Source organism: Eubalaena glacialis, chromosome 2 (genome assembly GCF_028564815.1).
Source record: "Eubalaena glacialis isolate mEubGla1 chromosome 2, mEubGla1.1.hap2.+ XY, whole genome shotgun sequence".
NCBI classification, from domain to species: domain Eukaryota; kingdom Metazoa; phylum Chordata; class Mammalia; order Artiodactyla; family Balaenidae; genus Eubalaena; species Eubalaena glacialis.
This window is the reverse complement of record NC_083717.1, coordinates 167,898,973-167,920,173: the sequence shown is the minus strand read 5'-3', so window position 1 is coordinate 167,920,173 and position 21,201 is coordinate 167,898,973. Positions and strand designations below refer to the sequence as shown.

At 44.6% G+C, this 21,201-nt stretch overlaps 1 protein-coding gene across 1 annotated transcript; it reads right to left on the bottom strand.

Moving 5' to 3' along the window:
- Positions 1-675: 675 nt before the first annotated feature.
- DLST (dihydrolipoamide S-succinyltransferase) lies at positions 676-20,198 on the bottom strand. The gene is made up of 15 exons (XM_061181059.1): positions 20,067-20,198; positions 19,456-19,489; positions 16,848-16,896; positions 14,123-14,178; positions 13,911-13,985; positions 13,627-13,682; positions 13,021-13,132; positions 11,373-11,528; positions 10,918-10,994; positions 9,002-9,099; positions 5,743-5,873; positions 4,251-4,324; positions 3,858-3,941; positions 3,285-3,452; positions 676-2,260 (listed from the first exon to the last, which is right to left on the bottom strand). The coding sequence occupies exons 1-15, from the start codon at positions 20,127-20,129 to the stop codon at positions 2,126-2,128; spliced, it is 1,368 nt and encodes a 455-aa protein (XP_061037042.1). The 5' UTR covers positions 20,130-20,198; the 3' UTR covers positions 676-2,125.
- Between the last annotated feature and the right edge of the window lie 1,003 nt (positions 20,199-21,201).

The window sequence follows — 21,201 nt, the reverse complement described above, 5'->3', positions numbered from 1 at the left end:
GTAGGTTTACTAAAGAAATTAAAGCTTCTAGCTCCATGCCCCACACCTGACCTAAAAGTCTTCCTTTCACTGAACCCACGTTTTTTCTACTAGCTCTAGTTCTACCCTCTAGGAGCCACTCTGTTCCCGTGACAGACCTTCACATAAAGATGGTATCACCGCAAGCAACATCAGCAGGCAGGGGCTGCGTGTGGAAAAGCCAGGCTGAGTTTAAGCCTGGACACCATCAAGCCTATCACACGTAGTCAGCGCAGATTAGCTCTCAACCCCGTCCACTCGCCCTCACAGACCACTTGCTCCTAGGAGGTGATCTACCCTCATTTGTTCAAATCAACCTTGAGCATCTGGCTACCCACGTGGCAATCAAGTGCAAAACGCGAAACCATGTTGCTCCACCACTCCCCCATCCATCCCAGAAATAAGGCAAGGCGCCACCAAAATGTCAGTGTCTGCTGGTGTTTGAAGGGGCTTCACACAGGTGAGAACCAGTTTCTCTTCAACAGTGTGGCTTGCCAGGCTCACCAGGCTCGAGGAAGGAAGCCAGGGCACTTTTCTGGATGGCAGGGGCGTCACGTGGCTTTCAGTGCTATGACAGTTACAGTGCTGGAGACTTGTACAGCCTCAGTAACCAAAAGCAGCACAGAAGCAGGAACCCTGTTTGCGAACATTTGCCCTTTAATTTGCATTTAAAATCAGTTTCTTTAAATATTTTAGTTACAAGTTCTGAATAGTGAAGACATAGGAGATGCTGCAGGCACTCAGTACTGGCTCCCACCCCTTCCCCCTCCCCCAACCCCCAGGCCTTGCTTCTTCGCTCAAAATACAAATGGGCACCCTGCACTAAATAAACGGCTCCCTGTGTCAAGTGTCAGCAGCCTCAGGCCTGGATGCAGTTGGATATGAAGCGATGAAGCCCAGTAGCTTTCATGACAAGATGTGTGCATTTAACCATGCTCCGAAGAATTCCAATGACTGTGCCCAGACCCAAGGCAGTACCTCAAAGGTGACATCGGCCATTTCCCACTGTGTACTAGCATCTTGGGCTGGTTTCCACCACAATCCATCCTCTCCCAGACCTGTGTTCTGTGGAGGAAGAGCAATGGCTCTCTGCTCCCTAAGGGCCATGATACAGGAAGGAACAGAACTGCCTCTTCAGCCCACAGGCTTAAACCAATGGAATTTAAAAGCTCAAGACAATGTGAGCCAGTCCACAGGATGCCTCCCTCACACCAATCTCTACCAGGCGCCATCCAGCCCTTGGTTGTGACACACTCTGTCTCACTGCCAAGATGTGCTAGAATCTGCTCTAGATGAGAATAATGTGGTAGAATGGTCCCAGTGGTCTGGAAAGGTCGGCACGACCACAGCTGGGCGTGCTTGTGCCAAAACGGGTCTTCCTGGTACAAAGCTATGACGGAGAGTGTGAGGGCAGGCCCGGGCTCTGCTCCAGTCTCATTTATAACCTCTGACCTCAGAATCTGTCCTCCCCCTCAACACTGCCTACCCATCCCCTGCCCCTCCAGATCCCCCAGCCTGTGCTTCCTGGAAGAGGTAGAAGAGGCAGCTTGAAGTCAGTGACAGCTGAGAATGAAGATGCCATTTAAGAAGCAAAGCAGCACCTCCTGGCCTGTGGTCAATACCTCCACACGGGTGGAACTGAGTACGGATGTGCACATCCAGTACAGAGGCTGCTCCGAGCTTGGGAGGCACAGCACCCTCCTAGGCGTCTCTGGAGAACAGACTTTCAAGAGACAGAAACTTAATCACACGGTCCCCGGCAGTTTCCCTGTGGTATACTGGATGGGGGAGAAGTAAAATCATCTCTGCGGAGGGCTAATGGAGAAAGGCAGGAATATTAATGAGCATCCATTAAGGCTCTCTCTCCCTCAAGCCTAAGGAAATCAGATATTCAAGTGTAAGAGAACGGTGCAGAGAGGGAGAGAGCCTGGCAGGAACACCAAGAAGAGACCTGTGACTGCTGGTTACATAGTGCCTTGGTTTCCTTGCTTGAGAACAACAGCATATGCCTGTCTGTCACCAGGCTAAGCTGGGGCCCGTGAGGGGACAGGGAGAAGACTGGTTTTCAGTTCCTGCATGGTTGATGTGGAGGGCGCATGGCTTCCTCCTACAGGTCCAATAGGAGGACTCTGGGATCCTCTACCGCTGCCTTGATTTTGCGGAGGAAAGTCACGGCCTCTCTGCCATCGATCAGCCGGTGATCATACGTCAGGGCCACGTACATCATGGGCCGCACCTCCACCTACAAAGAGAGGTCGACAGGTTTGTCTGCAGCGGGGCAGAGAAAGCCCAGATGAAAGGGGAGATGACAAAGCACAGCCCATAGTTAAGTTCCCAGTTGCAGAGCCTTTCCTACTTTGCTTTGTTGCTTCTGGATACTTACAGTACATTCAAAGACCAAGCCCTGCCCTGAGTGCAAAGCTCCCACACTCAAAAACAAAGCTTAACCCAAGAAAGTAGGAGTCTCCTTACAACTGCCTTTAAAAAAACAAAACAAAACAAAACACCATGCTCTGCCCTCTCACTTGTCTGCTGTCTACAGGGAAGTTCCTCTTCAGTTCTGGCTGCCTGCAGTTTCTTCTTTGGGGTTATAATAACAAAAAAAATTTTTTTTAAACCTGGGGTCCACAAATTCTCTGAAACTCTATGCAAAGTTGGGTGTATGAGCATTTTCAGGGAAGATCTATGATTTTTAGATTGAAAAAGGAGTTAGTGACCCAAAAAGGTTCTAAACACAGGAGTCCCAGAAAACATTTTCCTGCCAACATATCTTCCAGGGCCAGCTCAAGACCCTTTGCCCTCATTCCGTGAACTCCCAGAAAACCTCTAAGCCTCATCATTACAACTTGGCAGCTTGTAAATGGCTCTGCCCTGCTGTCCTCTGTTCCCCAGGAGCAAGGACCATGTCTTCAACTGTATCCCCACACTCTCTACAGCACCTAGAGAATGAAGCCTGTTGACTAGTCCCAGATGAAGGAGCAAGCTTTCTCAGCTCAAAGGTTCTCAAACTTTAACGTGCATCAGAATCATCTGTACTTTCTGCTTCACTAGGTCTCGGAGGGGGTCCAAGAATTTGCATTTCCAACAAGTTCCCAGGTGCTGCTACTCCACACACAATTTAAGAACCAGTGCCTCAGCTAGTAATTAGAAACTAGGAGATGCAACTTATGCCTGAAATTATAGCAAATCCTTTATAATGAGCATCTAGTTAGACTTCCCTCTCCTTATCGCCTAGCTGCTAGGACATTAATGGTGATGGTTCCTACCTTGCCTCCCACGACCACTGGCCTATCAAAGATGGCATGCATGCCCAGGATGGCAGACTGAGGGGGGTTGATGATGGGCGTTCCAAAGAGCGAGCCAAAAACGCCTCCGTTGCTGATGGTGAAAGTACCACCATCCATATCTTCAATGGCAAGTTCATTCTTCCGGGCCTAAAAACAGATTTTATAATTGAAAGGTAAGGTCAACCCAGCTTTCTTCACCTAAAGGAAGTCCAGAAGGTCCATATCTGAGGTAAACGATCCAAGGTCTAGCTTTAACACGAAAGCATTCAGCTGAGATGCCTATGACTAATGCTCCACCAGGGGAAAGGACTTCAGAATCTTTTCTTTTCCGAGCAGGTTTCATCTGATGAGCTCTTCAGTCATAAGAGCACGATAAGCTCCACCAGGTAGCTGTACTTCAGCTCTCGCTTGTGACTGCCGTTCGCAGGGGCCACGCACTCCTTTCAGAACAAAGTGAGGCTCCAGCTCCCTGAGCACCGCTCACTGGCCCAGCCTTCCCCAGGCTCTCTTCCCTGACCTGCCCAGCAGCTCACACCATCCTTTCTATTTTACCTTCTCTCCCAGTTCACCGATGGTTCGCTCAATATCAGCATAATTCATAGTTTCCACATTCCTGATGACGGGAACCACCAGACCCTGATGAGAGTGAGAAGTTCTTTTCAGTTGCAAATTAATAGCACCCTTTATAGTTATAACTCTCTTGATTCAAGCCTATGGTCTCCCCTCCCGCAGAATATCTTAGTTACTCAACGTGATTAACAGAGTCTAAAATATTTAGGCTTGCCAGAGATAGAAGAACGTGGTATGGTCAAAAACAGGTTACTCTTCTAGTAACTCCCTTCTAAAAAGACAGAATTACAGGAAAGATCTCTCCCAGGGGTCTGCTTCTTCACACAGGTAAGGAGAGAGTCAAAGATCAGAGCTCCACTTCTTGCCCCAACATACCCGAGGCGTGGCCACTGCAACGCTGATGTCAATATAATCCCTATACACCACCTCTTTGGTTGTATCGTCAATCACTATGAGAGAGAAAACACACATTACATACAACTCCCCAGGCCTAGGCTAGTGAGGAAAAATTTGCATTAATAGAGGAAAAATCCACGGTGCTTGGTACAGTGTGGGCTGACCAACTAGCACAAAAACTACCGCATTACAAGTGACAGCTGACACTCCTCTTACTCCCATGCCAGCCAACTGTAACTTCTCCCAAGTGCCCTAAGCATGAGAACAGGAGCATTCGTTTCCTTGGCAGCCCTCAGAGGGATCAATACACAGGCTAACACAGGATAAGTATGTGCCAAAGTTCTTGTTAGCCAGCTCTACTCCAGCCCTCCCTTAGCTAACGGCAGGTTTAAAAAGTGCTCCCAAAAAGGGCAAATTAGTAAAGGAAGTGGAAGTGGGGGGATGGGGATGCTGCCCATTCTGCTGCCCACTCTCAACAAGGAGGCAAGCCTCTTTCTAGGAGACTCGGTAGGAAGCAGGGTGGTCTGGCTTCAAAATGCTAGCCTGAGAGAGCAAACCAGCAGCTAAAAATTTAGGTCTGGTGCTCATGAGAAAACACAGGCTTGGGAATCTTTTCCATAGAAAGTCTGCATTGTATTACAGATAAGACACCCCGGAAAAGCATGTAAAGTGAGAAAGAGGTCAGGGCAACTCTGAGAAATGCCTACATGTATGTGTAGGCAGAAGAGGTGGAGAGAGTCATCAGGAAGCATAAGAAGAACGGAAGAAATAAAGAGATACACATTGGGGTGAAACAAAGCCCTTCCACCTACCTTAGGGCACACCACTTGGCGGAAGGGACTAGGACTTCTATTTCTAGATCTTTAGGGACCTTGCACTGCTGAGGGTTGCAGAAGTGCCACTGTCCTCTCTAATCTTCCAGGGAACAGAGAATTGTCTCAATGAGAAAGAGAACTGCTTGTTAGGTCAACATTCCAATGACGTAGGTGAGCAAAAAGTAAGGAAAATGGGCACCAAGTCCAGGAAAGAGGGGCCAAGCCCAAGGCCTCCCAATGAGGTCCACTGACCAGAAATCAAAGGTCACCCTGGAGCTATGCCAGGTGTAAGGGTCAGGTCCCAAGATAACAGGGCTTGTGGGAGGGTGGGCATCAGCCAGAACACAAGTCTCCACACTGACATGCGAAGCCTGGATTGCTGGGCTGGCTCAGAACTGCCTGTTGCCACAGCAGCTGCCAAGCTATGCACTGTGAAGAGAACCTGTTCTGTCCAGCTAGTGGGGAGGAAGTAATCATGATGCCCATTTGGGAAGGTGAGTCAAGAAATCCCCAGGGAAGGTACTCAATTTTTCACACGTATGAAATAAGAAGCCTTAGTCTGTCGACTGCCGTCTTTGTGTCTGTGTGTGGGAGCAGGTCTGTGTTTACATGCACACCTCCCAGGACCTCTATGATTCCAGCCACCACAAACTCACCTGCATTGACAACAGGCTGCTCCTGCAAGGCAAAGGCTGAGGCCTTCACGAATGCCGACATGAAGCCTAGTTTGAGGTTATGTTTCTTCAGAAAAGCATCTTTGTGCCGAGCCCTCATCTCCTGGATGTTACTGCAAAGACACATTACAAAACAAACTGACCACAAAAGAAGCCTCAATTCTGACTTTCATACTGGTTTCTAACTCCGTGTACACAGTTGGGTAAGCTTTTTTCCCTTACTGTGGACCATCTACCTAAGTTCAAGTTTTGAAATAGTCCACTAGAGGTCAACACAGTAACTTTATTCCTTTACAAAACCTGGACCCAAAGGAATTGGATCCAATCTGTCTTTAAGGTAGATTGAGCCCTTTACAGGGCTCCTTCATGTTCCAGAAGTCAAAGATTTCAGTTACAGACAATATGAACGAGAGCTCGCACAGCACACCAACACCCTCACCCTGGACAGGAAAGTGACTTCCAGCTACACTAAAATCATGAGCCATCTACCCCGAAAAAAGTTTTTTTTTAAGCATAAACAAAGTCCGCAAAATAAGCACCATTCTTTTTATCTCTGTTTGATTTATTTTCAAAATACCACCAAACCTGATTATGACTTCCTTGTGACATTCCTCCTGTCTCCTAACTACTGAAGACAAAAAAAACCCCAAAGCCCCACAGGTGCATGGGCTTCATGTGAGCAACAGCAGTCATGACTATCTGTGGATGGGTATAATCCAGTGTTGTTCTAGGCTCATGAGAAAGTCAGTAGATTCATTCACCTCCCCAGAGTTTGCAGTTCCATCCGCTTGTTCCTTCAAACAGGTACTAACACCCACCACACGTGGGGGTCAATGCAGGGCACCAAGATATAAAGATAATAAAGACACAATTCCTGCTCTTAAGATTAGTTTGATGGACGTGGTTTCCCCGGTATTTAGAAAAGTGACCATGTGCGGACCTAAGCTTTTTAAAGTACAAGCAGCAAGGGCCCTGAGAAGCCTTTGCAAGGTGACCAGTCTTTGTTCCTTCAGGGCTGGTTTTTCACATACATACAACACATGTGCAACAGAATTAGTGGGAAATGGCTTTCCCATCATTTTGCTGCAGAAACCTCTGTATTTATGGGAATACAGTTCCGTGATGGAAATCGAATTTAACTTTATCTTAGGCCCAAATGCTCAGTTTTTCCTCTCTATAATGGCCTAATTTGACATTAGCACAAAGATAAGATGATATAACTTTAACTCCCCCCTTTAGACCTTTTGTTTTTTAAAAGGGAAGTTTTCCTAGGGGGACTGATTGGTTTTAAAATGTTTGTTTTCCTGAGTCTAACCTCATTTAGTGCTAGGATTACCACCCTAAAGACATTACTGGTTCCCAAGACACAAGAGCTGCAGAAGAGGGAAAGAGAAGTGATAAACATCTCTGCTCTCAAAACGGCCCAAATGCTATTGTCTGGTCATTAAGTAGTTTCTATTTCAGAGCTCTGCCCTTGCAGGCAGAGGCTGGGACAACAGGGGAGAGGAGAAGGTCTCAGAAAGGCCCCTTATGGGTTAGCTGATCAGCGCCAAGACCCAAAGGGCACTCAATCTAAACCAGATTACTGACTGCAGTAAGACCCCAGGCCATCATTAAGTGACACTTCGATTAGCTGCTGAAAGGAGATCCAGCTATTGTACTTACCTTCAATCAAAGCTGTTGGGCCAACTGCATCTTTCAAGGCCACAAATATTTACATGTTGTGTCTTAAGGAATTGGGTAGAATTTCAAAGCCCAATTCGATTTGTGTACAATTTGGCCCTAATGCACTGAAACATAAGCTGCAGCCCTTGTGATTCATTAGTCAAGGTCCTTCCCTACATCCTATGGAGAGGAGAGAAATCTTTGGCTTGAATGACATCCAGTCTTTTGGGAAGCTTCACAATAGAATGTATGACATCTAGTGAAATGAGCCACAGGGCCCTACTCTGTGAGTGCCACAGCACACTCCCCTCTCTACACTTCTCAGACCCCTTCCAAAGGAGACCAATTTCCTTAACGAAATGTAGATTCACAGACTAAACACTTCGGACAACAATAAAAAACAAAGAGATGACCTGAAGACTTGATGATTTTACCTCCTGTATTAACTATGAACTCTTACCCTGGCACTTAAAACAATCTGAAGTATGGATCCAACTTTCTTTACCATTCTTTCCTACACATATTTCTCACAGCGATTGTTTCTCAAATGTGCCATGTACTTTCCTGTCTGTGCCAGGTCCATATTGTTAACATCTTCTGGAATGACCTTCCTCCACTATGTCAAAATGCTAGTCGTTCTTTAAGGTCTATTAAAAATCTCTTTCCTCCAGGAAGCCTTTCCTGATCCCTACCTCCACCCTGCCACCTCAAAAACAAATGATCTCATCCTCTTCTCCACTTCATACGTTTTGTATCCTCCTGATGCTGATACTAGAGATTTTACTTTCTATTTATCCAAGCAAGATGGTAGCTCTATGAGGGTAAGGGCTCTTTTTCACTCATCTTTGCATCCCCCTCAAACATAGCGTAATATCTTGTGCACAGTAAGCACTCAAAAACTGTTCGTTGACTTTACATTCTCTTCCCTACAGTCCTGACACCTATAAACATCAAAGTCTTGAAGAAGATAAGTGAGTCAACGATTAGCTCACTACAGAAATGGGTATACTGAATTAGCCCTTTTGGTTAATTCTGAGGTTTTTCTTTGAAAGCACAACTTGCTTCCCATTTCATTATCAAAGCTGGGAAAGGTGAAAGATACGAAAAGCCTATGCCTTTCCACCCACTCAATTCTGAGTCGCTTAGGAACATACATAAGGAGCAGTCACAGTGAGAAGGAAGCAGGGTATGGTGCCTGACTCTGGGCATGCTGTCAAGTGATTCTGTATCCCTAGGGGTGCCTTGTCAGCCTGGATGCCCTATCTCTACTTGTCAGCTCGACAGTAGTCATTAGAGTTTAAGACTATTACCAGCCTCGTTTATCAGAAATCACAAGATTTAGGTATAAAAGTAAAAGGCTAAGTTTTTTAGGTCACAGAGGAGGCAGGCACAGTATTAGGAAAGTCGATTAGAGAGTGAAACCAGTGGGTCACTATGTATAAGTCAACAAGCACTGCAAAGAATTACTTCTTTCCTGTTAAGTTAGTTTTGGAATCAGCACTAGGTAGGGCCTTGGGCAAGTTCAAGTGTTCTCCAAGAAAATGGGCACAGGGAGGACGAGGACTAGAGCTCTCACCTCATGTCAATCTCGTTGAAAGTGGTAAGCATCGCGCAGGTATTCTGAGCCTCCTTCAGACGCTGAGCAATGCGCTGCCGCATCCTATTCATTTTCTCCTGAAAGGGAAAGTGGGACAAGCGTTGACCACCTGGTCTCTCTGGACCTAACCCTTCGCACTTAGTCTGAGGGAGCACTGGGCTTGCTAGGAGTGGATAAAGACAGACTGTAGTATCTAAATACAGGGAGAGATCCAGGCTTCCTCTTTCCTGTGGTGGCCTTGCTCCTCTGAGCAAGAACAAGGAAACACAGACACAAACTACCCACTCAGATGTGCCTGAAGTTTGACCAAGAATAGAGGCCTACAACAAACACATGAAAAGATGCTCAACATCACTAATCATTAGAGAAATGCAAATCAAAACTACAATGAGGTATCACCTCACACTAGTCAGAATGGCCATTATCAAAAAATCTACAAACAATAAATGCTGGAGAGGGTGTGGAGAAAAGGGAACCCTCTTGCACTGTTGGTGGGAATGTAAATTGATACAACCACTATGGAGAACAGTATGGAAGTTCCTTAAAAAACTAAAAATAGAACTACGATATGACCCAGCAATCCCACTACTGGGCATATACCCTGAGAAAACCATAATTCAAAAAGAGTCATGTACCACATGTTCACTGCAGCACTATTTACAATAGCCAGGACATGGAAGCAACCTGAGTGTCCACCGACAGATGAATGGATAAAGAAGATGTGGCACGTATATACAATGGAATATTACTCAGCCATAAAAAGAAATGAAATTGAGTTATTTGCAGTGAGGTGGATGGACCTAGAGTCTGTCATACAGAGTGAAGTCAGAAAGAGAAAAACAAATACCGTATGCTAACACATATATATGGAATCTAAAAAAAAAATGGTTCTGATGACCCTAGGGGCAGGACAGGAGTAAAGACGCAGATGTAGAGAATGGACTTGAGGACACGGGGAGGGTGAAGGGTAAGCTGGGAAGAAGTGAGAGAGTGGCATGGTCATATATACACTACCAAATGTAAAACACATAGCTAGTGGGAAGCAGCCACACAGCACAGGGAGATCAGCTCGGTGCCTTGTGACCACCTAGAGGGGTGGGATGAGGGTGGGAGGGAGACGCAAGAGGGAGGGTATATGGGGATATACGTAGGCATATGGCTGATTCACTTTGTTATACAGCAGAAACTAACACAACATTGTAAAGCAGTTATACTCCAATAAAGATGTTTAAAAAAAAAAAAAAAAAAGAATAGAGGCCTAGGATATGGTTTGATTTAAAAATCAAAACCAATTTATGGAAGAGTGTGGGGTAGGGCTAGCCAGCCCAAGAGTCACTGCAGAAAGGGAAATTTCTGGTAATAAAAACTTGCACGAGAATAGCTACTTGTGGAATGGAAACTCAGAAGCAACAAACTTTTGAGGCTATAGTATTTTTAGGAGGTATTCTCAGGCAGAGGAACCCATTCTCTTGACCATACTTCCTTGAGGTTTTATGTCTGCTCCTGACTGCCACTGGGTAGCCCTCAGCTAAGTGTCCCGGAAGTATAGGAATAGAGCTCACTAAACCACCTCTCTGAAGTAGGTGTTATCGTGGGAAGGAGGGGATGCGTCACTAGGCTACCATCCCCTGCGTATATCTTACTCACCCACAGCATTTCGCTAGTAGCATAACACAGTGGGAAAAACCAATGGACAAGTGTTCAGAAGACCTCTGGTTCTAGTCCTGTCATTTGACAGTCATGTCACTGAACAAGTCGCGTCCTAAACTCAATTTCCTTGTCAAGGCCAAGGGAATCAGCTGCCAGCCATTCAAAAGTAGGCAGAGCATACCCACTCCATTAATCTCAGCACTGCCCCTCGGCTTCTTTCTTGGAAGTGGTCCTCAGAGACTTACCCGATGTTCTGAACGCAGACCTGTGCCAGCTCCTGGCTCAGCTACTGGCGGGGCGGCAGTGGGTTTTACGGCAGACACTGAAAATGAAGAAAGGGTACACTGCATCAGAAAATGAGAAACATTTACTTAAGTACATGCCAGTGTTTTCATACTGTACTGTCACTTAACCTTCAAGATATGCTGAGGTGTATTAGTATCATTCCTACTTCACGAACAAACAATCTACTCAGAGAAGTTAAATAACTAGCCTAAAGTCACAGAGCTATACACTCAGCTATAAAGCTGAGATGCAAACCCTTTGTATCAGGTCTTCTGATACAAAGTCTAGAATTCTTTCTACAAAGCAGCCAATGGAGCCTGTTCAGAGCCATAATTAGTCTTAGACTGTGAGGGAACATGACATAAGATGAGATGCTGTTCTCCCACATAAACACACGTGGGAGCCAGAGGCTTACCTGGTTTGCTAGTGAGAGGTTGTGAGGGCGAGGGCACTGGTGGCATCTGAGTGGGTATAGATGCTGCAGGGGGAGGAGGAACTGCCGATGCTGCAGGTTCTGCTTTTGGGGCTGCGGCAGCAGGAGCTTCGGCTGGCTTGGCCTTAGCAGGAGCGGCTGGAAAACAAGAAAAATAGATGCCATTGGCACTATCTGGAATGGAAAGCAACCAAATTGCAGATACTAAGTAGAATTTAGCAGCAAAAGCTCTATCTCCAATCAATTGACAAATGCTTCCTGAGTATGTGCTATACATGTAAGGCTTTGAGATACACAATGATTTAAGGCACTATGCTTCTATTCTCCAGGGCTCCTAGATGTCCTACATTAGATAACTGACTTAATTCAGCTGCCTTCCTGATTTCACAAATATCTACTGATCATCAAATTCAGCCAGTACTTTCAAAGCACCTACTAAAGTCCATGGTAATGTAAACTTCAAAGCAAAAGAAACCCAGGTAATTAAAGATGTTAAAATACACACATAAGAGCAACACCTTTCTAGTTATGGTAATACTGATCGTCTCCTCTTCTATTTTAACATCACATGTAGGAGAATACTCTTAACTATTAAAAATTAAAAGTTTAAATAATCAAGGGCACATTTAGACTTAAGACTTCAAAGCATTTTATCTAGGATAACTCTTATAAACTAATGAGGTGGTCAAGCAATATAAATTCACAACTTTAAATATTTTTGATTTTACCAATTTGGACATCACATCTGGGTTTGTATTTAAATTAGAAGAACATTCTCTTAAGGAATGATCAGAAGATGAAATTCTCCAACTAGAAGAATCAGTCTTATCCCCTAGCCTTCTACTGTATGTTCTTTCCTTTCTGGGCTTCTGGTCTTGCCCTGATCAATCATAACGATGCAATCTACCATCTTTCTGCTTAACTATCTTAACAATGAAAAAAATACTTTAGTAGTTACAGCATTTAATTAAGAATCAGAAAGTTCTTTTCTAATCTCTAATACTGACTGTAAGATCCAGTATGAATTCATTTCCTTATTTCTCATTTCTTCCCAAGAGAAATCTAACCCTCCCTAAAAACTGTTATGAGAGAACAGATGTGAAAAAACTACACCAAATTCTCTATAATAGACAGGATGAAATACTACTTCTCGTTTTAGAAGAATGGCTCCCAGCCCTGGCTGTGTATCAGAATCACTCGGAGAGCGTTAAAAACAACAACAACAATGAAAACTATGATAAGATAACCAGGATCTGAAAACCCCGGATTTAATATATCAGAATCCCTGGGACTCAGAATCTAGGCATTTGTATTATTTTTAAAGCCCCCATGTGACTCTGACGCCAGGGCTGGGGTGGGGGGAAATCACTGTCTTTAGAATCTTCTTCATTCCTATTTAAGAAAAGGTCCAGCACAATAGAGTATTATGAGCTTTATTTTTTTAATACCCTTTTCTTCTAAAATTTGACATTTAAAGTTCACAATATAAATAGCTCCCCTCTTACTGCCTCATAAAGGGCAGAGGGAATGCCAAATGGTCTTTGAGGTATCAAGGAATTAGTATATCATGCTCAGCCCCAGTTCCAAGGGGGAACACTGGAGACCTTGACAACCAGGAGAACTTCTTTACCGCCAGTTTTCCTGAGTGTGAAAAGAGGAGTGCCTCCTTCTACTTTTCCCCCATCAGGTACCAAAAGAGCTTCAATCATGCCATTTGCTGGTGATGGAACCTGCACAGACGTCTTGAAAAGAAGACAGATGGAGAAAGAGTCCAAATTTTTACTCAGCATTAGAAAATTAATTGTATAGAATCTCAAATGAGTCACAAGAGTTGCAACACAGATACACAAGACCCTGTATATAGAAACACCAAGGCCACACTTTCAGAGTAAGAGTAATCAATGTTACTGTGAAGATGCACCCTTTCTGTCCTTTCTCAGAACACTAAAGCAAGATTCAGTTAATGTGTTTCCAAGTGATACATAAAAACAACTGGAAACAGCTCACGCACACACACAAGCTATAAAACTAAAGCTATTAAAGTACATAGTACATACACCTAGAACAATCTAAAATTAAACTTTTAATATTTTCTTTTTAATGAGCTATTCCAACAATTTTACAACTGAGGCAGTTAAAAATTATCTGTAACCAACAGTTAAGTCCCTGTTCCTTTCATTAGGTTAAGAAACCAAGGGGAGACCATGAAAAGTTGGCACTAATAGGACAAGCCTACCTTGTCAGTTTCAATCTCACAAACCACTTCATCTTCTGCAACTGTGTCTCCAACAGCTGAAAAGATAGTCAAAGGCTACCTCTTAGGGTGCGGGGGGGAACCCTCCAGTAGCCACAAAATCCCCATTGGCAGGTGTGTTACAAGACCCCTTTCCTAAAGCCAGGGGAAAGTACACTGCATGTAAAGAAAAGGGTGGAGCCATAGGTTCCACTGATTATCGTGGGGGTAAAGGGGACTTTTCAAAAGTATTTAAACTTAAGAAGTGAGAAGGCACTAAATCTTACCTTTCTCCCACCTGACATCCCCTTCTGTGACAGATTCTGCAAATGCTGGGGTTTTGACTGTAATCACATCATCCTCTAGGAAAAGGGGGGGGGGAAAATCACGTAGTCCACATTTCTCCTTTTTAATTTTTTTATTTAATTAAATTCAGTCAATTGTTGTTCTTCCCATTAAAACTCTATTCCCAATAAGGTAGGGAGCGGAAGGTACTTACTGCACACAGCTGTAGTTCTGAAAAAGCGAACACTGAAGTCACTATTGCTGTTAATGCTACAAAACAAACACAAAAGTAAACGCCTTTAACAGGTGATTCACTCACATTTTAGTCTAGATAAGGCACCACGGATCACCTTCCCTTTTTTATTTTCATTTTTTAAATTTTTATTGGAGTATAGTTGATTTACAATGTTGTGTTAGTTTCTGCTGTCAGCAAAGTGAATCAGTTACACATATACATATATACACTTTTTTTAGATTCTTTCACCTTCCCTTTAAATCAGTGATTCTTGACTAGGAGTGCCCATCAGTGTTACCTGGGGAAACTTTTTCAAAGCACACTTGTCTAGGCCCCATTCCCAGAGATTCTGACTCAGCAGGTCTAGAGCAAAGCCTGGATGACTTGGGTGCCTTAAACAGCGAGTCCCCTGGGTGAGTGAAATGTGCTGTAGTGAAATGCCAGCTCTCCCAGAACAGACCTACCTTTGGGTCTTTGAAGAAAAAGATAGCATCCTGGCCCTTTGCATACCCACCAAAAGGACTCAGCTTCCTGATGACGTTTTTTCTTAACTAAATGCAAGTAAGATAAATTGTGTGCCCTCAGGGTACATGCCACTGTGCCACATACAACAGAATTTCTGTCCACATGATTATAGATTTATATAGGACAGCAAGATGAGACAGTTAACAAGTAAAACAAGGTGTTATATGCAAAACAAACAAACAGGGCTTCCCTGGTGGCGCAGTGGTTGAGAATCTGCCTGCCAATGCAGGGGACACGGGTTCGAGCCCTGGTCTGGGAAGATCCCACATGCCACGGAGCAACTGGGCCCATGAGCCACAATTACTGAGCCTGCACGTCTGGAGCCTGTGCTCCGCAACAAGAGAGGCCGCGACAGTGAGAGGCCCGCGCACCGCGATGAAGAGTGGCCCCCGCTTGCCACAACTAGAGAAAGCCCTCGCACAGAAACAAAGACCCAACACAGCCATAAATAAATAAAAAATAAATTTAAAACAAACAAACAAAACACCAAAAAACTCATATAGTATCTCCTAATCTGTTCTCTTGCCAGGAGGCAGCACATCAGTCCATTCTGGACTCATTCAAAAGGAACTTCAAAAGAGCAAGGTATTCTTTGATATGACACTGACTTTAAATAATGTAAACTGAAGAATGATATTACCTTGTATGCACAAAACCATTAATAGTGGTTACCACTGGAGAGTGGGAAAGTAGATATATATGGTATCTATGGTTATCTGTTACATACACACACATTTTGGAAGAGTGATTTGGACTGATGGGGACTTTCACTTTCTACACTTCAGGACTGTTTGAATAGTCTACCATAAGCATCTTTATAATAGAAAAGTAAAACAGATTTAAGTTGCCTTTTGATATTTTTATTTTTATAATTTCAAAATAACTATAAGGTCTATGTAAAATCAAGGGGAAAATTTATGTTATTAAAAAAATACAGAACACAAAGTGTTCTGCGCAAAGTTTACAACCATGTATAGGTACATGTTCGTAGGCAAGAACTAACAGGTAATGTACAAATGCAGAGACTGCTCTTTGACGACACCCGAGAACCTGGAGCACTGGCTGTCTCTGGGAAGAGAAACTTGGTGGCACCGGAGAACAGGAAAAAATCTTCTCATGGACACTCTTTTTACTTCTGAACCATGTAAATGTATAAGCTATTAAATAAAAACATAAAGCCAAAAATAGTTTTTCAATAAAAGATTTTTAAGTAAAATGGGTACCTTATTCATGAAAAAAGACAATATACAACACAAAAACAGTTATTAGATTAATACCCTAACGTGTGATCCTTATCCCTCAAAGTTTAGGGTATTTTAAAATAATTTACTTTTGAATAGTTATTTATTGTATTTATTGCATAGGATTTGTGGCTGCTCCACTTTTCATTTAAACTGCAGATGAGTAACACATTTTGAATCTCCCTAAATAACTTTTAAAGTACAAAAGTATTAGATGTTAACAGTAGAATACTTAGAAACAGCAAAAAGAACATTTACAATGGGATTATGCTTGTAATGCACAGTGAAGAAGGAGCCAATCTGCTCACCCTTCATTTTGAAGATCCTACCTGTAGAGAAAATAGCTTGACAGCTGCTCAACAGGTACTAAAGAGCATCCTCTTACCACCACCCTGAAAATACTTGGAATGCAAAGTGGCATTAAGCAACATTCATAAGCAGAAGCTAATCTGAAACACACATGGGTGGCCTTTCTCCAAACTTTGCATTATGCAATAATAGCATTCCCTCTGAACTAGTCAAAGTCCCATGACTCAACTGACTAGTCTTTTGCTTTTACTGTTTCTAAAATGAGTAACTATGCAACCAAAAGGATGCTCTTAATCTCCACAATAAATGTAACCTCCAGTCCTTCAGCTTCACTTGTATCCAACCAGAATATTTAGGAGCACCTTTCTATATCTATTCCCATAAAAAGAGGATTCCAGCTTCACTTTCATTATAATCTAAACACCTCAGGACAGACACACTCCTGGTCCAGCACTTAACATGGGGCTGAAGCTCAAGCACATGTCATAAATTAACATCAAGGTTAGGTAGAGGGACTCAACATAACCAGCTTGATTACTAGGCTTGAAAGACAGTGAAGAAAGCAGATGGTTCAACTGGTGTCTTAAATACCCCATGTCCACATATCTGTGCTCCCCAGTGATACTTACACAATCTTCCTGCTGTCAGGGTAACCTGGTCCCTGACATAAGGAGATCCCTGCAAGAAACAAAACAACTCTTAACCAACAACTCTTTATCTTATACAGGATACCTGCTGGGAATGGAAAAGGAGTCTGTTCACCCCCTAACTCTGAGATAGAACAGGATCAACAGCAGGCAACAACATAATCTTTATCACACAGAGTCCTGCTTCTTAAACTTTTCCACCATAGCAATAGTAATGGCAGAGAACAACAGGTACGTGGGACTTCGGGTGGGAATGGCTTTGAGGAAGAAAGGGGAGAATTCTATAATCTTATTTATCTTAAAACTCATAAACTTTCATTATCCCTTTATGTTTTCATAATAAAATGCTCTACTCCCCAAGACTTCAAATACAACTGAAGCTTGAAAAAGACACATGATGGCTTATCCTGTGACTACATATAGCCTAATCAGAGAAGCAGTGGGACTGTGTGATCTGAGTTTGTTTCCCTGGTTACTTAAAATGCACTGAGCTGGAAGTCTTGTTGCTTGAACCCCAGTAGCAAAGACTAGGCTACTTCAGGCCTAAGGTCTCCAGCTTGCTCTAGGACCGAACAAATCATTGTCCCTCCTTTCAGTTTTATTGTCTTCCTACACTCTTCCTGAGACCTTCCACTCTGGTCATACTCAACAAGGTAGGAGCTCCTTTCTGCCCCACCAATTGTCCTTATCACAGATAACTGCACTTCCTCAACTGACAACTAATTACTATAGATGCTTCACCTGATTATATTCTTTCATGTGTCTTATTTTTTCAGATCTATTAACAATGCTTTCTGAACCACGGGCACGGTAAACACCAAATGGGAGACAATTCTCTCTTGTGCCCACCTCCTTACAAACACCCCCAGGGTTTCAGAGGCAAGTTAAGTCACCTCTATATCCAGTAACCAGTGACGTTGCAGTACAAATCCCAAACACAGCATGTATTTGAGCTAGAACGGTCAGCAGCCCTTACTGATTTTTGGAACCCTAACTCCAATTTAGAGTTCATCCTATAGCAAGTTTCATTTGTACAGCGTTTAAGAGTTTATAAAAAGCTTTCACATAATGACCTCATTTTGATTTTTGTGTCTCACAACTCCCTGAAGTGGAACGACCATCTGCCATTCCTCCCGTTTCATATATAAGCAGGGCTTCTGGAGGTTAAGTGACTAGCCCAAGGAGAAGCCCTGAACCACAACGCAAACCCCAAGTACAAGGCTCTTGCCATTGTCCTGCCAATCTATAAAATGGAGAAAATGTTTACTGACATTTTCAAAATTCCAAGTTAAAAAGTTTATTACTGAGAGTCCACTATGAGCGAACACTGTGCTAGGTGCCTATGATCTCATGACTCTTAGGATAAAGTCCAAAAACTTTCCATATTCCTGTCCAGCCCTCCCAGACAGGCTTCCTTTCCATTTCTATGACCGGTCAAGTCTCTTCCTGCCTGGCCAACTCCTACGTATTCTTCAAGACTTGGCTTAAATGTCACTTCTTTGGGGAAGCCTTTACTGACGTCACCACCACACTCTCCACCCTCCCAAGCCTGGCTACATCATCCCATCCTCTCGTTACACTCCACTTCTCCTTTATAGTAATCACAATGTAATTATGTCCTTAGGTATGCATAAATATATATTTGTTTTCTCTCCAGGTAGCCCCTAAGATCCTGGAGGGTAGAGACCACCTCTATCCCTGTCATGTAGCACACTGCCTGGCATGTAGTAAGAATTCAATAATCTGTTGATTATACGAGTAAATGATAACATGGTGGGTTAGGAGTTCGGGCTGAGGAGTAGGCAGACATGGCTTGACCAATAGTTGGCTGAGTGACCTTGGTCAAGGCACTTAACCTCTCATAGTCTTGAGTTACACATTTGTAAAATAGAGAAAACACCTCTTTTACTGTTTCTTGATGATTAACTGAAAAAATGCACAGAAAGCACTCAGAACAATGCCTGGCACACAGAATGCCCACAATAAGATCAACTCATTCAACAAATACTTATGCCACGCATGTAAAAAACTGTTGAGATAAAACCTAAATTCTCGCTAGTCTCTAGGCCATCTTCTATCTCATGCCACTCTCTCCCTCAACTAAAATGCTCTGGCCAAATCACTCTTTTTCCAGTTCCAAAATATTGCCAAGCTTTTCCTTCCTCAGGGACTTTATACATGCTATTCCCTTTCTTTCTCCTGCTCTTCATCCGGCTGGCCTGTCACATCTTCTGGGTCACAGCTTTACTGTCCAGCTTCGTATGTTTCCTTCTCAGCATTTAACCAAGATTCATGATAGTTCACTTGTTTAGAAATTTACATTTTGTCTTTCCCACCAGACTATAAGCTCCAGGAGGGCGAGAACCCGTCACTGCTGTATCCCTTGTGAGGGCCTAGCATGGTGCCTGACACTCAGCAGATACTGTGTAGCTATGTGCCAAATGAATAAATGATAGCTGTTATTAAACAGCACCTGTTTCACTCCTATCTATCTGAACACGATGTGGAGAAACACAGACACCCCGATTTCCTCGCATACTGCTCTGCCCAGGAGGAGAGCATTTTAGGTGACAACAAGGGCAGAACTTACCAGGCAGGGAACGTCTCCCTAGAGGGCAGTTCCCCTGTTGAGAAAGAAGACATTATCGACGTCACCCAAAACGAAAGGAGAGAAGAAACAGCTTTCTCTTTCAAGCACAGACTCAAAGCTGCCCAAGTGCCGGTGACAGGCGACTCTCATGACTCCAAAAGGTAAAGGCAACAGCCTGGGCGGGCTCTCAGTCCGTCAGCACACGGGGCCTGCCAAACTATCTCAACTTCCCAACCGGATTGATATCCACAGACTTTAACAGAGAGGAAACGGGCCCCCGGATCCCGTCGGGGCTTCCGCGGCGCCTCCTCCCGAACTCTGAGTCTCATGCGGGGGCGGGCGCGGCTCTAAGGCGGCTCCTCAGCCGGCGCGGAGGGTGGGGTCCAGCAGGGGACCGGGCGCCGGCTGTCTCGGGAAGGCGACGGGCCGCTGGGCTCCGCAAGACGGCCCCGAGGGCAACAGCGGCTCTGGGCCGCCCAGACCGCGGCCTCCGAGTCCCGATGCCCTTGGTGCCCGGCCTGGCCGGGGCGCCACGCCCCTGTCCCCAAGCCGCCCGTCCGCCTGCCGGCGAGTTTCTCACCCGCCGGGGCCCCGGCCCGGCCGTACCATACCTTCTGGAAGGCGGAGAGCGAGCGGCTGAACGCCCGGGACAGGAAGCGGGACCGGGACAGCATCGCGGCCGCAGCAGCTTCGGCGGTGGCGGAGGCGGCGGAGCGGAGGGCAGGCGGACACCGGAAATAGGGCCCGGCAACAACCGGAAGCGGGGCGGGCCGCCGCACCCGCCGCACGGGGAGGGGTGTTCGGAGCGAACCACTGGCTGGCGGGGGGAACCGACGGCCAGCGCGGAGCTGCCACCGCCTCAAGCCAGCTGTCCGCGCTGGTGAGGCTGCCGCGCTGCCAGCCGGCCGGGGCCGGTCCTCCCGAAGGTGCCCATCTGTCCTGGCAGCCAGGGACACCGCGCCGTTCCTCCTCTGCACTACCGGAAAAGAGCCGAAGGCGGCATGGGCTTCGGACTCGGACCTTGGCAGACATGCCTGCATGATCTTACACTTGTGTGGCCTTGGGCAGGTGACATTGCCTTCCTAAGCCTCAGGTTCCTCAAATATTGAAAAAAGAAATAATCACTTTCCTCGCTCCCTAACCCCGGAACAAATAAACAGAACCCCAAGGAACCTCTAAAGGGCTCCCATTGCCCTTTAACAGAGCTGAAGATCTTCACCAAGTAGCCTTACTTCTGCATCCACATCTCCTGATCTTCCATAGTGCCAACTCAAACTGTCTCCAGCCGAGCTAATTGTTCCCCATACATCCTGTGCATTTTGGAGGCTGTTCATTTGTCACTCTACCCCTAGAATATAAAATCCATGAGATTAGGGACCTTGTCTGTCTTGTTCACTGATGTATCCCCAGCAATTTTTTAAAATTACAGTTTTGTTGCAATATAATTGACATGTAGCACTGTGTAAGTTTAAGATATACAGCATAATGACTTATGTGTATCATGAAGTGATTATCACAAAAAGTTTAGTGAACATCCGTTGTCTCATATAGGTACAAAATTAGAGAAATTAAACAAAATTTTTTTCTTGTGATGAGAACTCATGATCTATGCTCTTAAAAACTTTCATATATAACATACAGCAGTGTTAATCTATCATGTTGTGCATTACATCCCTAGTACTTATTTATCTTATAACTGGAAGTTTATACCTTCATCCAATTCCCCCACCTCCCTCACCTCTGGTA